Genomic DNA, 20,782 nt, shown 5'->3' on the forward strand with positions numbered 1-20,782 from the left:
TTTTCTTCTTGGAGACAGGGTCTCACTGTGGATTCCAGTCTGGCCCGGTACTTACTAAGTAGACCAGGCATTCGCCTGGCTCCTGAAGAGACCTGCCTGCCTCTCCTTCCTAAGTGGTAAGATTAAAAGTTGTGTGCCACCCCGCCCAGCCATAAAAAGGGTCTTTAATCTTTGTAAGAGTTAGGCAGGCAGAAAGTTCCTACAAGATTCTATCTCAAAAACCCTGAATGAATCACACCACGGAGAAAGCAATTCCGCATGCTGTCCCTAAAATTAGACACCAATAGTTATTAAATCACTCAGATTCAGAGCAACAATTGGGTAAATTGTAATTTTTTTTATTGGAAAACAAATATACAACTTGGAATGGATTTGAGGCAAATTGTGCCATAAGCAGATTTTCCTTAAGTGGCTAAACAAAGTTTAAAAAGCAAGTAACAATAAAAGAAGAAACTGTTTCTGGTACAATACCAGCAGTACAAAAAAATAGTGTACGGAGTACCTGGATACAACACCCGTTTTGCAATAGTGCAACTTTTAAGTACATATTGTTGACTGTCCACAGTCCACGCAGAGTTACAACTCCACACTTCACAACAACATGCTGACAGTTCCTAAAAGCTACTTTAAAAAAGGCATAACCCAGATGTTCCCTCATTTGACCAACTCCATCTAAGGTTAGATGTGCAGAAGGGCTTAGATATATCCAGAGGAAGCCACATGCAACATGGTACTTGATCAGTTTTCTAAAATAAGGTTTAAGGACAATGACATAAGATAAGGGAAGAAAACATGGAGGAATGAAGTCCTAATTACTATACATGCATGTTTTTTTGACAGTAGGGGAAACCTTTTACAGATAAGTTACAAACAAAGAAAAGGCAAATAAACAATTTTGTACAAGAAATTTAACACATTCTGTACAGTGTCTTCACTTCGCTGTCATCATTTGTACAAACTCTGCAAAAGAAACACAAAAAACATGAGTCAGTGACAAAGGACAAAGCCAACGTGTGTGACTCCTACACTGTATCTCTATCCCTTTTCTACAGTCACCACAGTAATGGGAAAAGCCAGTTAATGGTCAAAGTTGGATCTTCACAAATCACTAATAACTTGAATTGTTAAACATGACACAATTAATGTTGGGGCTGTGGGATTTAGCTCACTGGCAGAACACTTGCCTAAAGTATGTAAGACCAAAGTTCAATCCCCAGCAGCAAGACAGGACAGCATTCTTGGCTTAGTTCTATCAGCTAGAACAAAGTCACTACTGTCACCTCAGTGCAGCAACTGCTTACGTTCTGTAACCCTAACCTTCATGCTGCTTACAACTGCTATGTCATGAAATGAAAGTCATAAAAAGTGAAAGGCAGAAAGACTGATCCCTGAAATTCTTTCCATTTCTAAAAGCCTCACTTCCTGTGAGTGGGCAGCTATCCAAGTTTCGAGCAACCAAGATACTTTCAAATTAAAACTGTTTCTGACTGGAGTCAGAAAGAAAAACAAAACCTAGTCACATAGAGTCTACTGATTTCATTTTAGGGAATTCACAATAAAATTTCAAACTTTCCAAGTTATCCCACCACATTCTACAAAACTGTACAGTTCCTTTCAAATGTTAATACCTCATTACAATGTCGATTTTCTAGGTGCAGGCGTGGAACTGACAGTCAAAAGTTCTTAGGTGAGTCATGTTGTCTTGTTGGCAGACATTTTAAATGGCATTAAAGTTTAACGAGACTATTTTAACGTCCAGATGTCGGGAGGCAAAGATGCTGATTTTCAGCTATGAAACACCCTCAGTAATTTATCCTAGAATAAATTGTGTGAAGTGAGGCAGCACTGGCAACTTACCTTCGTAGTTTACCTGACCGTCTCCATCAATGTCTGCTTCCCTGATCATTTCATCAACCTCTTCATCTGTTAACTTCTCTCCAAGGTTTGTCATCACGTGGCGAAGCTCTGCTGCACTAATATAGCCATTGCCGTCCTACAAGAGTGGGAGGGTGACTTCTGAGTAATGTTTGAATTCAGTTATTAATAATGAACAATTTTGTGTTAGGAAAGTAGACTTTAAGACTTTAACATGTCTATCGAGTGGAGGCAGAGGCAGGAGGTTCTGAGTCTGCAGTAGCCTGGTCTACAGGGAATTCCAGAGCAGTCAGGACTACATAAGAAACCCTGTGGTCCGGGTACACATGGAGGTGGGGGTGACATTTTCACACATAAAGTGAACAGAATCCACACAAGTTGATCTGTAAATGTCATTAAGTAGGATGTTCCCACATTCAAGCCACTACTTCCTGGTTCCAATGGCACATAATGCATGTATCCTTTGCAGTAAGACTAGAAATATAAGCTTACATTGAGTTCTAAAGAGAAGCCCAGTAGGTCTCCAGGTAGCTTCATTTCACTCTCAGTGATGCAGCCTGAGACTCACCTTATCAAACACACGGAATGCTTCTCTAATCTCCTCTTCACTGTCTGTGTCTTTCATTTTTCTTGCCATCATTGTCAGAAATTCGGGGAAGTCAATTGTGCCATTACCTAAAAATAGTTTGTGTAAGCATACAACAAAAGAATACAAAGTCCTCTGTGACAAACCCCCAGTCCCCATATTAACACACTTACCATCCGCATCTACTTCATTGATCATGTCCTGCAGCTCTGCTTCTGTGGGGTTCTGCCCCAGAGACCTCATCACTGTCCCCAGCTCCTTTGTTGTTATTGTCCCATCCCCATCCTTGTCAAATAGTGAGAAAGCTTCTTTGAATTCTGCCAGAGACCAAAAGTCCAAACATACAGGTTAACAACACTACCCTATGCAGTAAAGTATATTTGACTCTTCGAGAAAGCAAAAATAAGACAGCATTTCAAGCGAAACTCTAATTCCTAATAAATTAGGTGAAAATATCTTGTCAAAATCTTGGCCAACCAACCCACTACAAGTTCATATTGAGCTACCAGGAATTTTAAAATCCCAGGAAAATCCAATATATAGACAGATATTTAGAGGTATCTCCAAAGGTTAGAACCATGTCTAAAAATCAACAAAATACTAAATCAGAGAAAAAACAAAAAAAGCTAAAACTTCAGAAAAAAAGTTAAATGGGGCTAGTTTTTTAACAGCAAGAGAAATCATCTATCAAATACTGATATTGAAAATGAGTCAAGCTATCAATGCTCACTTAGAGCTAAAGTTATGGAGAACAAAGGCAATTTTGAGTAGAAAACTTTTAAGCTTTAAAACTTTATTATAAAAGAGAAATATCCATTATCCTTAAAGACTAAGATCTTATGAAATTGTGATCACTAATTTGAACTGATATCAGGAAATGTGTTGATGACACTTTTCAGGACAGAAATTAAGAAATTAACTATGGTACTCCAAAGGTCATAGCTTAGATAACACGTTTAAAAAATGAAATGGCTTATAATGCTTGTCTATCTCTGCTATAATTTAGACTTTGCAATTCTGTTTCACATCATCTCTAGACCCACCCAATCTATCTAAAGACTTTGTCCACTGGCAAGTATGTTCATAAGTATTAAAATGTCAAATTTTATAATTTTCTCCTTATATTGGAGAGCACCATTATTTTTAAACATTCCTTTGTATCAACCCACTATTGGCCTCCAAAAGAACACTGCAATTTCCTTCCCACCTTACACTGCCATGGCTCTGACTTTTTTATGTTTTTATAGTCAAATGACCAGTTTTTTTTTTTTTTTAAAATCTCTGGTCGTTTTCGTCTATGCCCACTCACAGCAGAGTCGCCTTTCTAACTATCCAATACAATAGATTCCCCTCGACTGACCTCAAGCAAGATATGTAATGTCAATTTTATAATCCCCAACAACTCAAAGGACTAAGCAAAAATCAGGAAAATCACTTTAACTAGTTCCCACTGAAAAGGCTGTATGAAATGCTACTAATTCTTTTTCTGCTTCTGCAATCAGTATTTTGGTTCAAAGCTTCTACTATTGAAACTGCCTCCTGATTTGAATTCTTTTGTGAAAATTACCCACACAATTACCAGATCCTATTACCTTTTTGGAACACCATGTTACTTTATGCAGCAAAAAACACCTGGTTATCTTTTCATTTGGATTCAGCTGCACTGACTCATCTGTGGTTACTTAATACATCCTCTCCAATATATGCAGTTCTAGCCCATTTAAACATTTATTTCCATCATCTATCCATCAACTTAATTAGGAGTTGATTGCAATAACTGAGTAACTTGTACATAGTACTAAACAGTACTAAACAGATTAATCAAGACATTCCCCACCTACAAACAAGTCTGAAGACTGTATAATGCACCAAATTTATATTTTTTAAAAGTTCTGAGTGTCTTTTCACAAACAAGATACACAAATTATCTAGAAAAAAATTATCAGCATAAGCCCACAGTCTACCATTTACTAAATTATTAAAAGGTTAAAGTACTTATGAGTTGCACTTAACCATCTTTTAAAATCATTTAAGTACATAACTTCCCAATGGCTAAGTAGGGTTTAATTACGCTAACCTATTTGTAGAAAATAGATGGTTAAGTTTATGTATCCTAAATTTGGAAGGTTTAAAACATCCATGGGCCCCACCACAGTGGTGTACACCTGTAATTCCAGAACTGAGAAGGCATGGGCAGGAACTAGTTCTTCCGATCAAGAACTAGGGACTAGCCTGGGCCTTGTCTCCAAACAAAAACCAGACTATTCTTGTTATACCCGCTAATTTATGTACAAAATTAAGGAACTAATGACATTATTCAAAGGCCAAATGCATATTCTTATACTAAAGGCTCTCTAATAACTTCTGGTTATTTAGAGAAAGGCTTCTATGTAGCCCTGGCTGGCTCAGACGCAGAGATGCTGTGTTTGCCTTCAGAGTGAAAGGATTGAAGGTATGGCCACTACTGCACGCAAGACTATCCTTACGCTGAAGGATCAGAGCTACCATCAGCATCTCAAAACACACTTTCCACCCATCTGCCTTTACAGTTACTTGCTCTTCAAAACCAGCACAATATGTATGCACTTATACACAGGGGCACCTTATTCTAAGCATTAATATCAGAAATACAAAACCAGGAGCTAAAGTTAAATATGCAATAAAAATAGTGACTATCAGCTGTCTTCTACATAGATGTAAAGGGCCCGCTCCAAACTGTTCTAGTTATACCAAAACGGACATTTTTAGAAGTCAGAATCAACTGTTTTATTTGCTCAGTTAAGTAACTGTGTAAGCAATGAGACTAATTATCCCAACAAAGGGGAAGATGAGTGCCCCAGAACACAGCAAGCCTTTTGTAGTCAGGGTAACTGCTGCTATAAACTGAATAAGGTTAATGTTTTAATCAAATCTGGACCTTAAAAGTTGAAGACCGATTTCATTTAAAAAATATTTTAAAGTACCTTTTAGTACCAGTCAGTCTTTCAAATGTGAAACAATGACTGAAGTGCAGGCAGAGCTGGAATAACATTAACTGCTATCTGATGTCATGCTACAATGAGGTAGGTATTCTTTAGGAAAAAAATCATAAAGCAATATAAATTTTAGTAATTGTTTCACCAAAACAAGTAGTGATTTGTTTCTAGACTAAGTTAATTACTGTTAGAATTTCTAAACAAATCTATAGTAGTAATTTACAGTATGAGAATAAAAATGGCTTCAACTGTTCATAAAATGTCCCACTTTATATCCCTAGATGGTCAGCATTTCTTTCTGGAAGGACAAGTAGTAGATTTTAGATGCTAGTATCACTGACCACCAGCTTTAAGAAAAAACAAAACAAGACAAAAACAAAAAACAAAAACTGTGCCTTTAAGGTAGACTTTAAACTTCAGGAGCAGAGCCTTGGAGAGGACAGGACACTGTGCATTTGGGTACTATGCAGTACTCTGTATTATCCCATCAGAAAATACTTATAATGCACAACAGGCACTGTGCTTTAAATCCGTACTAGAGAAAAGGGTAGACTACAGAAAGAACCAATCTCCTGCCCCCTTTCCTTGTATAAAGCCAACTTAGGAGAGAAACCATCTAGCTGTGGAGTTTAGGCTGATCAGGTTTGTGAGCCCCCTGCTTCAGTCCCCAAGAGGGCTGGGACTACGGACACAGGCGCCAACCAGAATCTCCCTTGAAAAGACAACCTGCTAACTACAGGCCACTGAAGACTTCTCTATTACACTGACAGATACAGAAAGCTTTCTAAAAGAAGCAAACATGACAGATGCTTATATCAATACATTTTCTACCCTGAAATGTCTGTTGTGAGGAGGGACCAATATTTGACCAGTAATACGGAGAAACAAAGAGCAGACACATGAGACAGCCAATTAAGTTTCAGAAAGGAAATATTAGCCCAACCTAGACTCCCAAAGGTGAGAAAAAAAAAAAGATGAAAATAGCTGAGAAAAAAGGAATTCTTGGTAATTGAATGGTGTAACTAAGGTTGGTGTCTACCACATGCATGACTGTGAATATAAAACACAAAGCCAATACAACAAGAAATTCAAAGCTCTGCCTTATTTATTACTTCAATATATACAACAGATAGGCATAACTTACCAACCTGCAAAATTAAACGCTAGATTGAAACCAAATTATACGTTAAACAGCTTAAATTTAGTCCTTAATCCAGTAGCCTTTTACTTTTTATAGTATTTGAGGACTAGTGATTTCTAATAGCTTCTAGATTTCTGTAGATTTTCAGAAATGGCAGATTAACTTTAAAATGGGTGATATCGTGGAGCTTAGAGCATTCAGAAGGGGGAGGGGAAGGTAGAAGGGTCATAAACTGCAAACCAGCTTATCCTTCCTTCATAGGATGTTCAAGACCAACCTGAGCTAGACAGTTAAACTGTCTCAAAATTCACATGCTAGGGATAAAAGTCAGTAACAGAGCATGTGACTGGAATACATAAGGCCCTCAGTTCAATCCCCAGCAGAGGGGAAAAACAAACTGGACCATTTGGACACTTATCAAATGCCTCTGAGTAACTGAGAAAAGAGAAAGTTAAATTGTTGATAAAAAAAAAAAAAGTCTTAGGCCACACATAGTGGTGCTGCACTCAAAAGGCAAGATTAAATGAGCTCAAAGCTGGTCACTACTTGTATTATATAGCAGGACCTTGTATTCAGAAACAGAAAAAGAGAAAACTGACAAGCTTCCCCATTTCAGAATTAGTTAATCTCAAAATATCATTAAGAAAACCAAAAGTCCTAGTGGGTAAATCATATAGTCAAAAACAAGGTTTTTGGTTTGTTTTTAAAGATTTATTTAATGTGAGTTCACTGTAGCTGTCCTCAGACACACCAGAAGAGGGCATCAGATCTCATTACAGATGGTTGTGAGCCACCATGTGGTTGCTGGGAATTGAACTCAGGACCTCTGGAAGATCAGCCAGTGCTCTTAACCACTGAGGAGTCTCTCCAGCCCCAAAGACAAGTTTTATGCATTAATTTCATTTATTTCTCCTAAAAGGCTCAGTTCAATAGCTGACACCACTTTTAAAGTCAAAATTCAACTGCTACAGTAGCATTCGTACAGGTTCTAAAATCTGAAAAGAAACCAGAATACTAAGTAACATTTGTTAAGTTTTTCTCTAGGAAAATTATTACTCACCAATCCATCATACAAAAGGAATATTGCTTATCTGAAATGCTTGAGACCAGACATGCTTCAAATTACGAAGTATTTCATGTGTCATGTATACCTTTATACACAACTACAAATAATTTTTATACAGTGTTTTCACTGCCCAATCTTGTATAAATGGTGTCATGGCAGCACTCAAGTTTTAGATTTTAGAGGATATGAGTCTTGTAGAGATAACAGATTACTTAATCTATTAAATCAACTAATCTATTGAAGTCAGGGTAAATTCAATGTTCCCTTTTCTGACTACATTTCAATTTAATTTAGCTACTATACATACTACTTGCCTCTACCTTATTATTTATATTAACTGATTTGAAGTTGCATGCATTTTGGGTGGTAGTAAAAAAGCAAAAAAACAAAATACAATAAAACTACCACCAATTGATATATACCTATTCTCATCCTCTCTAAAGACAGACAGACACACACACACACACACAGACTTCGTGTGCTTACATTTAAAACTGCCAAAAAAAAAAAAAAAAAAGGCTCAACTGTATTTATGCTACATTCAACTTGTCACCATTCATGTCACAATCGAAGGCAAGTATTTCATTTAATGATCTTGAGTTTTGTTATTCAATTTATAATATATCCCAATGGACACAATCCTGCAGGGTATTTCTTACCTGCAATCTGCTCTTCAGTCAGTTGGTCAGCCTACAAAGAGAACAAAAAGATGGATTAATGACTTAAAAGTGTGTGTAGATCAGCAGTTACAGAAACAAGTTTAGAACAGTCAATGTTCATGGGGCGATATGAGCTGCATTCAGTTCATTGAGCCCAGAACACAATGGGTAAGAACAATGTGGACTCATTGGTTTAACCACATAGCTAAGCAAACTTGACTCCAAACACCTCAGAATGACTTTAAACTTTAATCCTGCATGCCACCATCTAACACAGATTACCCAAATTAGACTAGGCACCCATAGTGGTTTAAAAAAAAAAAAAAATCAAATTACTAAAAATTGCCATCCAATGGTTTATAAATCTCAAACTGAAAAATCACTTCACAAATGGTTAAACACAGGATTCTCTAAACAAAAACAGGTTTCTTGCTCTTACACCCTGAAGCTGAGAATATTTTATTGCTTATTGGTAAATACCACTGTTACTCGGGTCTGAGAGGCACTGCCAAACTACTGCTAATTTAAAATCCCACCGAGGCCAGGTGTAGTCGCACACATCTTTAATCTAAGCACTTGGGAGGCAGAGGCAGGGCCATCTCTGAATTCCAGGTCAGCCTGGTGCACATAGCAAGCTCCAAGAAGAGAGATGTATACAGTAAGATCCCATTCCAAAAACCAACAAAATAATAAAATCCTTAACATGGGGTTAAATATGCTGTGGTTAAATCCATTCTTTTACTGAGGCAAGAAAAACAGTCTGATCCCTCATGTTTAAAGTGAACTTATCTCTAGGGAAGGGTGCCTTTACAGGAATGGCCTCATGTATTCTCTAGGGCACAGAATAAGGATTTGAAAAGGAACCCAGAAAATAATTTTCCTTCTCAACAATTTGATTTGATCCATGGCAGTATGGTCATTAGTTGAAGGCCAGTCTGGCAACACAGCAAGATCTCAATTTAAAAAGCAATATCCAATTTAATCACAATATAAATTAACAAAAAAATAACAACTAGGGAGGTAGGCTCATCAAAATAATGTTTGCCAACCATGTAAAGTCCTGGGTCCAATTCCTAGTACTAAGGAGAGAAAAAAAAAAAGCCAAAAAGTTAGTAGACTTAAAACTGAAATGCCATTTATGCTCAAGTGACAAGATCTAAGGTTAAAAAGAAAAACTATCTTTTACTAACTACCCCTCTAAATACCAATCCTTCAACACCCTGATTTTATAAGTCGTGCAACCTTGGAAATATTATTCAATCTCTCATCTACAACACCAACCAAGTAGCTACTAATTAGCGATCAATGTATATAAATTAACCACCAAACAGCTCGATTTCCATACAGAAGGTTAAAAATGTATGGCACTACAAAGCCTTTACAGCTAAACTCTCAGCATGCTTCACATTAACTGTAAGCAAAGAAAACCTACTTGCACAAAAGGCAGCACTCTGGAAAGCATGTGGAATCAACTGGAAGGACTTTAGGCCTAAGAAGACACCAGCCAAGCTTAAGTGTATAGCAGGCAATTAGAAGGAATACGTTATAAATTAGAGCAGGAAATCAGCCAATCTACACAGATGTCAGTTTCAACAGGCGGGTGAGTGGATGGTGGTGGTGCCTTACGGTGCATACACAAAAGATAAGGTCTCCTGGAAAGGCCCCAACAGTAAATAAAATATTCTCTTAGTCTTACACTGATTTACAGGGTCAAAACTTAAGGCTCCCAAACCATCCATTCAGTTCAACTCCCTGAAATCTTAGACTACTGAATAAAAATCACTTTACAGGAAAGGAATGAACCAGGCCCACAAAAGCTAGTTTCACGGATAACTTGAAAACCTCAACTTCAACTTTGCTTCCAAGGCTTCATGAAAAGTTCTTTCTTGAGTTTAAGGAGTTTTTCTAAATTTTATTTTATGTGCACTTGGTATTCTGCCTACATGCATGTCTGTGTGAAGGTGTTAGGACCTCTGGAACTGGAGTTCAGAGAGTTGTGAGCCATTATGTGAGTGCTGAGAACTGAACCCAAGTCCTCAAGAAGAGCATCAGTGCTCCTAACCCCTAAGCTCTTCAGAGTTAAGGTTTTAAAATAAACCTTACCAGTAAGTTCTAGAATTAAAAACTCCTAAAAATCAAGAGCAAAGACTTCCTGACACTCAATTTTTCCAACTCCTTATTTTGTCTATAGAGAGTGCCATTTTCTTAGAACCAAAATTATACTTTTGGGAAAATACAAGCTCATTAACATGTTTATCACAATAAGGTGAAGACGAATTCACCAGAGAAATGACTAGTTCTTAACTCTCTCAACTCTGCAAGGATGGATGCAACCCCTCCTGTTGTCATCCCAGAGATTTCCAGTGTACTTTCAGGTTCCACCCCAGCCTACTCAACCAGACTGCACTGGCTGCCACTGCTATCTTTATCTAGAGACTAACCTCATTACAGTCACCTGAACTGAATGCATTATGAACATTTAAAGCATTTTCTAAACTGCACTCAAAATGGCTGAAGTTCTAGTGTACCTGAATAAATTTATGAATCCATCTTAATCCTGTTCATCCCATCCTCAAATACGACTAGACACACACGGCTTCATCTATCGTTTCTTCTACAATTATACACATGCAACAAGACCAGTCTGTCGTTTCTGTAGAAAGGGGGTCTTTATTTTGACAGAATGGCACTGTGCTATAAAAGCATCTTGAACCCAAAGAAATCAGTGGAGGAACAAACTTCACAGAAGTCAGGACCTTGACTAAAGCCTAAATCCTAGCTTAAGCTACAAGTTTCTACACTGTGATGGAGCCAAAGCAAATTCTTACTTTTTGAGCCTAATAAAAACCTTCCAGCTTAATGGACTGACTCACACACACACTGTCTACTCTATATCTTGTGTCCTCCAGCAGTCAACAGCACACATCCCTTCCATATACGACGTCCCAATAAAAATACAGTGGCTGAATGTAAATCCAAGAGCTTTGTAATCAGTCCTATACACATAGGTCCCAAAAGGGTAATTTCTCTTTACATATTATGAAGTTACTAGAATAGTTGTCAATGGATTAATGACACATTTAACTACAAACTTACTAGGGAGAAGAACCACTGTAAGATACAAATTATAATTCTGCAGTAAAAATTTAAATTCTATCCTGCTAACTAAAATAAATAAGTTACTACGAAACTTGAAGTTGTCAACTACATGCCTATATAATTTATATCCTGTTAAACCGTACAAACAAATTCACTCAGCATATTAAAACTCATTAGTTAAAAAATACGTATCAATTTCACCAACGTTAAATGAATGCTAGCTCTCTCCAAGGTGAAATCTCCCCACACCCAGGCAGGCTGAAGGTTTCAGTTGGCAGGGATTCCCAACTACTGTTTAAGATGTCACCTTGCCTCCTGGACACACCCATTGCTGTAACCACTTGGCAAGGGAGTAAAATAAGTATTGCACATTATCGTCCTCATTAATTTCTTTACAGGAAACACGAGGAGACTATTTTTTTTTTAAAATCCTTCCTAAAATCTCCTGCTCTCTGGTACATAAGTGTACAGTTACTGACGGCCATTACTGTATAAATAAACTGTAGATCTAAGAACTAAGATCAGGTGGCAACTTTACACCGAAACACAAGTCGTTTTCAAGGAACGCTGCGTGTGGTAGAGGTGAACAGCAGTGCACCTGAGTACTCAAGAATTTAGCGACCCGCCCGTAATTGCTGCTTTCACTAGCTTGCTTTCACTGTGGGCAGAAAAAGCCTAACTCAAGTCGGCAGCTTTCCCATTACGAGCTGTTATTATTTGGAGAGAGCGCCCGACTTCCAGCAATAAAGCTTCAACGATTAAAAAAAAAGGAAGAAGAAATTAAGCATCCAGTCTGGGTAGTGGAAGACTGCACCAGATGGAGTGGAACAAGCAGCACTGCGCGGAGGGGGGATGGGGGGACTGCTGGGGTCCCCTCCCCCGCCCATCCCCGCAGCGCCGCGGGCCGCGCAGACCTCCGCAGTCCTGCAGGTGCCAGCGCAGCAGCTGGGGCGCGAGGCGAGCAGCGGCGGGCGGCGGCTCCGGGCCCCCCGCGCCCACCCCACCCCACCCCGCACCGGCTGGACGCACGGGGCGCGCCTCGGCCCGGGCGAGCCTCGCGGGGATGCGGGCTAACGGCGCCCGCTCGCCCCGGGGCCCCGCGCTCCTCCCCACCCCACCCCCCGCGCATGGCGGCCGGGCGGACAAAGGCGCTTCCTGGCGCCCGCGCTTAGCGGTGGCCGTTGGCGGTTTGAATCCGGCCCCCGAGCTGACCTTTGGCGCCGCCTCAGCCGCCGGGGCCCGCGCTCGGTCTCCCGACCGACCACACCACCCCGCACCCCTGATCCATTCTCCCCCGGCCAAGCCCCGCAGCGGTCCCCCGACTCATCTAAGGGAACCCAGGAGGACCTGGGTGGGGGACACCTGCGACATAACCGACGCGGGGGCCTCCTGGCTTTTTTTTTTTTCTTTGCCATCCCTCCGGCGAAGACGGCTCCTCCAGGGTCAGAGAGGGGAAGTCCCCCTCTTTAGTCAATCCGCTTCGGCATCTTTCCCCCACCAGTGGGGCGCCGCACTCACCATGCTTCAAGGGCTACCGGTTTCCGAGACGCGAACACACAACCACTCGACTCGCTCGCTCCACTCGGACTAATTCTCCTCCTCCGCCCCCAGCTCCTCATAAACACCTCCCTCGCCTCCCTCCGCCAGATCCCTCCGCCTCACTCCAGATAACGGAACCTAGAGAACGAGTCCCGGCCAGCCCCCGGCGCCCCCCTTCACCCCGGGAGACCCCTTTCTCCGCAGTCACTGGGCAGACAGGCGGGAGATAAAGGGGAGCAGGGGGACGGATGACGTAAGCGGGTTTCGCTCCCAGGCAGGCCGTTAAAAGGCCGGGGGAACGGCGCCTGGGAGGCTCTACTTTGCGGCGCGGAGGAGCACCGCGGTGGAGCCGGTCGCTGCGAGCGCCGTTGAGCCGGCTGCTGATTGGCTGGTTTGTACCTGCAATGCGTCACTTGCTCTCGCAGCCGGAACGCGGTGCGGCTGCTGCCGTTGCTGCTCGCGCCGCGCTGTCCTGGCAACTGCGCCAGGAGGCAGCGTGGCTCTCTTTGCGCTTGGCTGGAGGACCTTCTTCCATCCGTCCTCCCTGCCGCAGGCACACGCACACACTCACCTTCCCGCCCCGTGTGGAGGTGTTGACAAAAACAACATAAACCAACTTAAAAAGACAAAACTGAAGGACCCCCCAGTAAACGCCCACCCCGCGCCCAGTTGCTGCATCGGGGAGGCCAGTCGTTTTTCATTTCTCGGTGCAGAACCCATGCAGCTCAGCTGACGGACTAATCAGAAAGGGGCTTCCGTTTATGCTTCCCCTTTGCTTTTCTTGTGTAGCCATAATTAATCAGAAAGCTACTCAAACCCTCTGTATCTGAGAGTATGTACTCTTGGTCTCCCTAAGGAGCCCCTTTGAAATTAGAAGCCCAAAGTAGACAACCAGAAAAGGATGCTGGAGGTTAAAAAGGAAATTAGGATTTAATCCTCAAATACAGTGCCCAGAGAAGATGGACGGAACAACCACGGTCCGGAAAGAATTATGAAGATGGCGAAGGCAGAAAGAACTTCCCAGGGTAAAGAGCACCACCACGCAGCCCCCTCAGAACGGGGAGAGCAGCATTTTTAAAAAGGCAAGCCAAGATTAAACCTCAACTTCTGAAAAGAAGCCTGCTTTCAGGATGGTTTCCTGTTCAGCAAGAACATTTCGATACTAACAGCTCTCAGCACCTTCAGTGAATTTATCTTCGGTGAATTTAACCTCCTTTGCCTAAATTAGACATTCTCTCACACCTTCGAACATATCTTGTAATGAAACCAGTGCTGGGTCAGTCATGCAAAGCTGACATTAGGGGCCTTCTAATGAACATTCTCACACCCTTTGAGATGGAAGCCCACTCAGTGGGAAAACAAACAAAACAAAAATCCCACCTCAGCACTCTGTTTCTATTATCCTTGCCTATGTGGTTCCCCAATAGTATTGAAAGGGAGGAAAGCCAATTAATCTTATCCTGCAAATGAGATAAATATCCTGAAGTGAGAGTATTACTTTAAAATGGGCACCTCCACTCTATAATCTGAGGCCACTGGTGCTCTGCATTCCGGTAAATTAAGGTATACCTCCGAAATTTGTGAATCCTCCTCAGATCTTCAGATGGAAGACCTACTAATGATTTTTTTTCTTTCAGCTGACTCACTAAAAATAATCTCTTTACACAGTACTCCATTAGCATGCAGTGATTTTACATATGAAACTTTTAATGGTGGGAAATTGAATGACAAAATGAATAATCTTCTCTAGGGAAGGAATTTTTTAAGAGGATCGGTGCAGAATGAATACTAAGTGACACTCGGATCTGTGCCTAGAGAGGTGTGGTGGTGCTCATTAGCAAGTACACAGAAATAATTTTTAAAAATACAGGCTACAGGAAAGTTCTTCCAGGTTTCTTAGGTTGGATTTTGGTAAAGCCTCTCTTGCATAATCTTCCTTGCTGATCTCTCAAGAAAAGAAAGAGAAGTCAAGAGTTACATTTAAAGCCATTGTGGTTTATGTGTATTTGAGACTGTTCCAAGTCAATTTATTTATAGAGCCCTTGTCTTCCGAAATGTGACAGAGGGCTCTGCCTAACCCTGGCCCTTGCCAGTGAAAAGCAAAGTCAGCGATGACCGTGTATCAGGGCCTTGAACATATCTTTTCTCTGTCCGGTTCCCATGGTGAGATCTTAGAGTTCTCTACCTTTGTCCATCTTGGGGGAAAAAACAAGAATGTCCTTCCCCTCCCACTGCTTCTTCCTCATTTTCTGAACTGAGATAACAGGGGTCTTATCTTTGGATAACTTCCTTTCCCTTGCTTCTCTCTTTTAACTAGTCTTGCTAGTTAATAGTTCAAAACACACACACACACACACACACACACACACACACACACACACACAACATACCGTCATTCTTGAATATAGTCTATGGGCTTCTCAACAAATTTAAAAAAAAAAAAAAAAAAACAAGTCCTACTTTTCCCAGGGCATTGATCGTATGTAATGAGTCAACTTGTCTTCTGTGATCTAGAATGGAATTGGGAAGGTGGGGCAGAGCTCAGACCAGGCGCCCTAGCTGAGAAAGCTACCCTGTTTTTCCTTTTATGAGGCAAAGCAGGGCTGAGACAATGTGACAGTTGGCTTTCCATCACTGTGACAAAAATACCTCCACCTGAGAAAGAGCCATGGCTGCTGCTGCTGTGCTGAGACGTCACACTCCCTTGTCCATGTTGTTTCCAGTCCTTTAGTGGAGGAGAGCATCCTGGGAAGAGAGGACGGAGCTCTTAGCCCCTGAGAAGCAAAGCTTTTATAACCAAGCCCCTCCCCACCTCCCAAACCCATCAATCCATGAGGCCATGACTGAATTGATCTGTCATGAAGTCAGAGCCCTTGTGATCCGATCGCCTCTAAAGGTCCAGCTCTGAGCAATGTCGCCTTGAATACTGTGCCTGCCACACAGGGACTGTTGTAGAATACTTATGATCCAATCTAAGGCCTGAGAGATGGCTCAGCAATTAAGGGCTCTATCGAGCCGTTCTTTCAGAGGACGAGAGTTTAGTTCCCAGGATTCATGTTGAGCTGCCTGCTACTCCAACTGCAGAGAAGCCAGTGCCCTCTTCTGGCCTCTGCAAGCACAGGTACTCATATATGTGCAAGAAGGTGCGCACACACGCGCGTGCACACACCAACAACCTAATCTCTAACAGACATATTTTGCCTACTGCATTCTCAGCTCAGTGAATTCGAAGAGCTTAGGAACTAAATTGTCCTCAAGGGCTTATGCTCGCATACACAGGAAAAGTTGAGGGCCTTCTAATTTGATGTAGGCAGATAATCTGCTATTCTTTTATTTGCTCATCTAAAAAGTTTTGAATATTACTTTAGGATGCCTTTCCAATTGGGTTGCTTAGCACTGATGAATTTTCTGAGATGGTGAACATTCGGTGTTAAAGCCAAATACTTCCAGGAAAAAAAATGGGGAGTTTGGTCATCCTGAAAACTGACCTGATAAATGTCAATATGGGTGGGAAATGTAGCTTTGTGGTAGAGCACTGTTCAGTCCTCAGCTCCAGAAAGAAAAAAAAAGAGGGAGAGAAAGACAAAATGAATATTAGTAATAGCAGTAGCCCATTAGACACATTTCATGTGTTGTGATGAAACTGAGCATGGAAAGCCACAAGAACAAGCTAACAGAGGAGCCAGGGAGGCACTTTCTAGACAGCCATGCTTAACAACTTAGTATATTTCTGTTGATAGGTCAGATTAAGTACATAACAAGGAACGCACGTAGTCTCTCGGTTCCAGAGCGGGGAGTCTGAGAAAACGGTTCCAGCACTCGGTGTGGCTGAAGGACCTTCCGGCTCCCTCAGAACCTGGCGACGCAGACCAAATTTGTTAATTTATTTCTGTCTTCTTATATAGCCACTAAAGGCATCCCGACCTGATCTAATACTATACTTCCTGAAGGCCCGCCTCCAATTTCCAGTAACATGGATTTGGGGGTTAAATGTCCACATGTGAGTGTTTAGAGGGCACATCCATGGCACACGGGACAAAGGAATGGGAGATGTGGCCATTGCCACACTAGCATCCATTGTCTCCAGAGCAACTGTGCCACCCTGGGAGCGATGAGGAAAGAGCCTACCATTCTGCCCTCTGCGCAGGGAATTCTCCAATCCTGGGGAAATGGAGTAGCCTCAGAGGTGTGTGTGCTCTAGAGGAGGACCAAGGTAGGATCTTCACAAGGTAGGTCCTCTCTAGAAATCCTGAAAACCCTGCTGTCCTCTGCTCCTGGGGGGACTAAACAACCATATCCCAAACCAAAGCCATCACCTTCCAGTCTGGCCTATCTTTTCCTTAAAAAGTGTCCTCGTCCCCTTAAAGCATCCGTGTGTTTGTGACTGTCTTTGCTAATGGTGCTCCCTGTTCTCTTTCTACTGAATACTGATTCACACTTGGCCCGAGCAAGGCAACCCCAGCCCTCCAGTGTCTTCCTAACTCCACCAGTCCTGCCTTATGAGCCCAAAGAGAAATAATCATTTTCTCAAAATCTCTTTTAAATGTAGATGAATGAGAGGTGAAGAAAGGGTTTTAAGAGGGTGGAAGGGAAGAATGGGGACAGAGGGAGGAAGATAATAGAAGGTAGTGAAACCCATGTGGGAGTTACTGGGAGGGAGAAGGGGACCAGCACGAGGGGGAAGGGTCGGGAGAAGTGCAAGGGAACTATGGGGAGGATGACTAAGGTAAAGTGTGATGTTTCCTCTATGAAGATGTAAAATGAAGCCGTCACTTTGCATACAGCCATGTTGCCTATGACCCCAGTATTAGAAGGCAGAGACAAGGAGATCCTGGGCCTTCACTGGTCAGCCCACCTAACAGAAGCATGAACTCAGGTTCGGGGAAGACCCTGCTTCAGAGAAACAAGGAGTGACAGGGACACACAGACGCACATATGCTCACACATGTGAGAAATGTCACTCTGTATGCTAATTAACAAAGTAGTTCCAAAGCTGCAAGTTTGCTAGATATGGTTGTTCATACTTTTTTTTTTGTTGTTTTTTGTTTTTTGTTTTTCTTGACAGGATCCCAATTTATAGCCCTGGCTGTCCTAGAACTTACTGTGTAGACCAGGCTGGCCTCAGACTCACAGGGCTCCCTCTGTCCCTGAACTGCTGGGAGTCCTGGGGTCAAAGTCATGCACCCTGCCTTCTCTGTGGTGGTGGTTGTTCTGATTTGTTTGGTTTGTTTGGGTTTCGGTTTTATCATTGTGTGATATTATGGTATTAAGTTGGGATTTTAATTGTTTTTGTTTCTAGTCTTATTTAGAGAATATATTAGCATCATGAAATTACGAATTAAAGCAGTTAACCACCAGATAATTAATCCTAAGTAAACCTCTTTCATTCTCTGAATGATTGCACAGGAAAGGAGTGAGTTTGTTATGTTGTTGGTAGAACTAAGACTGCACGGAGACATGCCTGTCTGCAAAAGCACCTCAGATGCTTCCCCCCATTTTCTTTGTATTGGCTTGGGTTTGGTTGGTTGGTTGGTTGGTTTGGTTTGGTTTGGCTTTAGTTTTGGTTTAGCTTTTTATTGTTTCTTCATGAACCAATCATGACCCCCAATCCCATTGATATTTCTCTCCCCCTTGCAGCCTCCCCTTAACAGAAAAAAAGAAATCTGGTGTGGGAACTGTAGCGTTTGACAGGGACCCCACAGCATACCCTCTATCCAGATTTCTTTGCAGTGAGTCATTGCTGACACCTGAGGCCTATGGCTTCTGCCACTCTGTCAGTACTGGGTCCTCATGGCGACTGTCTCTGACACCCTACTGCTGCCTTGTGCTATGGAGGTCCTGCAGTTTGGGTCTGCAGGACCACCAGTTAGTCCACTGGGTAGGTGTTGGGGTGGTCCAATCCAAAGCCCTGGGGCCTGAGAGGTATCCGAGCTGCTCAGGCCACCAGCCCCCTGCTCTCATGACCCCAGGCTCTGTCTACTGTGCTGTCCAGACCAAGTGCAGACCGGCTCAGGCTGCCTGCCTGCTGGGCCCCATCTGGGAGTCATCTAGTGCTCACTGCTTTCCCAGCATTTCACTGGCCTCATTCCTCCATGTCGGGCTCACTCCTGCCTAGCGGCAGCAGTGCCAGGCTAGGTTCTAGTCTCTGGCTTGCTCCCTGTCCTGGGAGCTCATCTGGGCCTGCGTGGTGCTGGTCTGGTGGCTGTCTCATACTCACCTATTTCAGGGAATATTAGACTACTAATCATTTGGTTGTTCATAGAAGAACATTGGGCGGAAACCTAACCTCCTCTCTGCCGTCTACTGACACATACGTGTGACACAGCAGCCACGTGTGCCACACCTCTAGGGGCAAGTCAGCTTGGTTTTGATGCTTTTAGACTGGTGGGAATTGGGATGTCCGTCCTCGAGAGGTGAAAGTTGACGTGTGGAGACTGCTCTCTTCCTTTCTCCCTCTCACTGATGATCTAGCTTCCCTCGTGGGAACAGAGAGGATCACAGTTTGCTTTGAGAGGCGTTTACATATTCTAACTGAACGGCCTCACGTGGAGCTCATGGCAAAGGACATCTGTTCACAGAGGAGAGGGGGCTGGGTCACAATGTCCGCTCTCTGAATTGTTCCTGAAAGTGTTTTTATACTTTCCACCCCTCCCCCAACAAGGACTCAAGACAGGGTTTTATCTTTTAAAAAGTGTGTCTTTTTAGACCCTTTCTTGTTTGCTGTTTGTTTGCTCTTCTATGTCAGGCAGGGTCTCTCTATGTAGCCTTAGCTAGTCTGGAACTCACACTGTAGAACAGGCTGGCCTCAAATTCATAGAAACTCACCTACCTCTGCCTCTTGAATGCTGGGACTCAATATTTGCCCTTTTGATTTTAATTCTTTTAATTAGGTCAATGTATTAGGGTTCTCTGGAGTCACAGAACTTATGGAGTATGTTTACGTATTGAGGGAAATGATCGGAATGGCTCACAGTCTGCAGTCCAGCTAACCCAACAATGGGCAGCTGTCAATGAGAAGTTCAGTGCTCAGTCCCATGAGGCCGGTCGCTTGAGCGGGTCTTCTGTATACGCTGGAATCCTGAAGAAGGTTCCAACACATGTGCTGGCAGTAAGTGCAAGCAGGAGAAGAGAGAGCCCTCCTTCTGCCACTGTCCTTATGTAGGCCTCCAGCAGAAGGTGTGGCCCAGATTAAAGGTATGCACCACTATGTCTGGATTTGGAACTTGCCCTGTCCCAGGCTGGCCTTGAACTCAGAGATCTGCTTGCCTCTGTCTCCTGGGATTAAAGATGTGTGCCACCATGTCTGGGCCTAAGCTTCACATGGCCACTGTGCCTCAAGGTCCAGATGAAAGCATGTGTCATTCCAGGACAAGGGCCAGATCAAAAGCCTCAGATCTGGATGACAGGCAAGCCCTCCATTTCTGGACTGTAGTTCATTCTGGATCTCATCAAGCTGAACACCGCGAGAACAGCCACCTCAATGTTCTCACGGGTTCTGTGTTTTCTATGTATGATATTGCTGTGTCTGCCTCCGTGCACACCAGGCACACGCTTTGCTCACCCAACCCCTAGTCCCCAAACTCAGTACAGTTTACCTGTAAAATGTCTATAGTCTAGGTTTGTTCCTTTCCTTAGAACATCATTGAGTTTGTTCTTCTACGTCTCGTATTTCCGATAACTTAGAATATAGTTCTAATTTAAGCTGAAGACTGGGGAAAACATTTCCCATGTGTTGTTTATTCCACAGTGTATAATCGAAGGAGCATATGAGAGCATTGTTCCCCTAGTAATGGTGGTAAAGTTGATCACTTAAGATAGCAGATCACTGGATATACTTTCCAC

The 20,782-nt window shown here is 42.5% G+C and overlaps 1 protein-coding gene across 1 annotated transcript; it reads right to left on the bottom strand.

Annotated features, from left to right (window-relative positions):
- Positions 1 to 317: 317 nt before the first annotated feature.
- Positions 318 to 12,938, bottom strand: CALM2 (calmodulin 2). Its single transcript, XM_080915056.1, has 6 exons — positions 12,920 to 12,938; positions 8,303 to 8,333; positions 2,635 to 2,778; positions 2,444 to 2,550; positions 1,858 to 1,993; positions 318 to 960 (listed from the first exon to the last, which is right to left on the bottom strand). Exons 1-6 carry the CDS (start codon positions 12,920 to 12,922, stop codon positions 932 to 934), a joined length of 450 nt encoding a protein of 149 aa, XP_080771182.1. The 5' UTR covers positions 12,923 to 12,938; the 3' UTR covers positions 318 to 931.
- Between the last annotated feature and the right edge of the window lie 7,844 nt (positions 12,939 to 20,782).

The sequence above is a fragment of the Micromys minutus genome, assembly GCF_963924665.1.
Source record: "Micromys minutus genome assembly, chromosome: 3".
NCBI classification, from domain to species: domain Eukaryota; kingdom Metazoa; phylum Chordata; class Mammalia; order Rodentia; family Muridae; genus Micromys; species Micromys minutus.

What these genes read in the sequence shown, in the direction of transcription:
- CALM2 (XM_080915056.1), bottom strand. An exon ending in CATTCCGTGTGTTTGATAAG is followed by an intron (nt 1,994 to 2,443) that starts GTGAGTCTCAGG and finishes CCACTCTTGTAG; the next exon opens with GACGGCAATGGCTATATTAG. An exon ending in CGGTCAGGTAAACTACGAAG is followed by an intron (nt 961 to 1,857) that starts GTAAGTTGCCAG and finishes TTTCTTTTGCAG; the next exon opens with AGTTTGTACAAATGATGACA.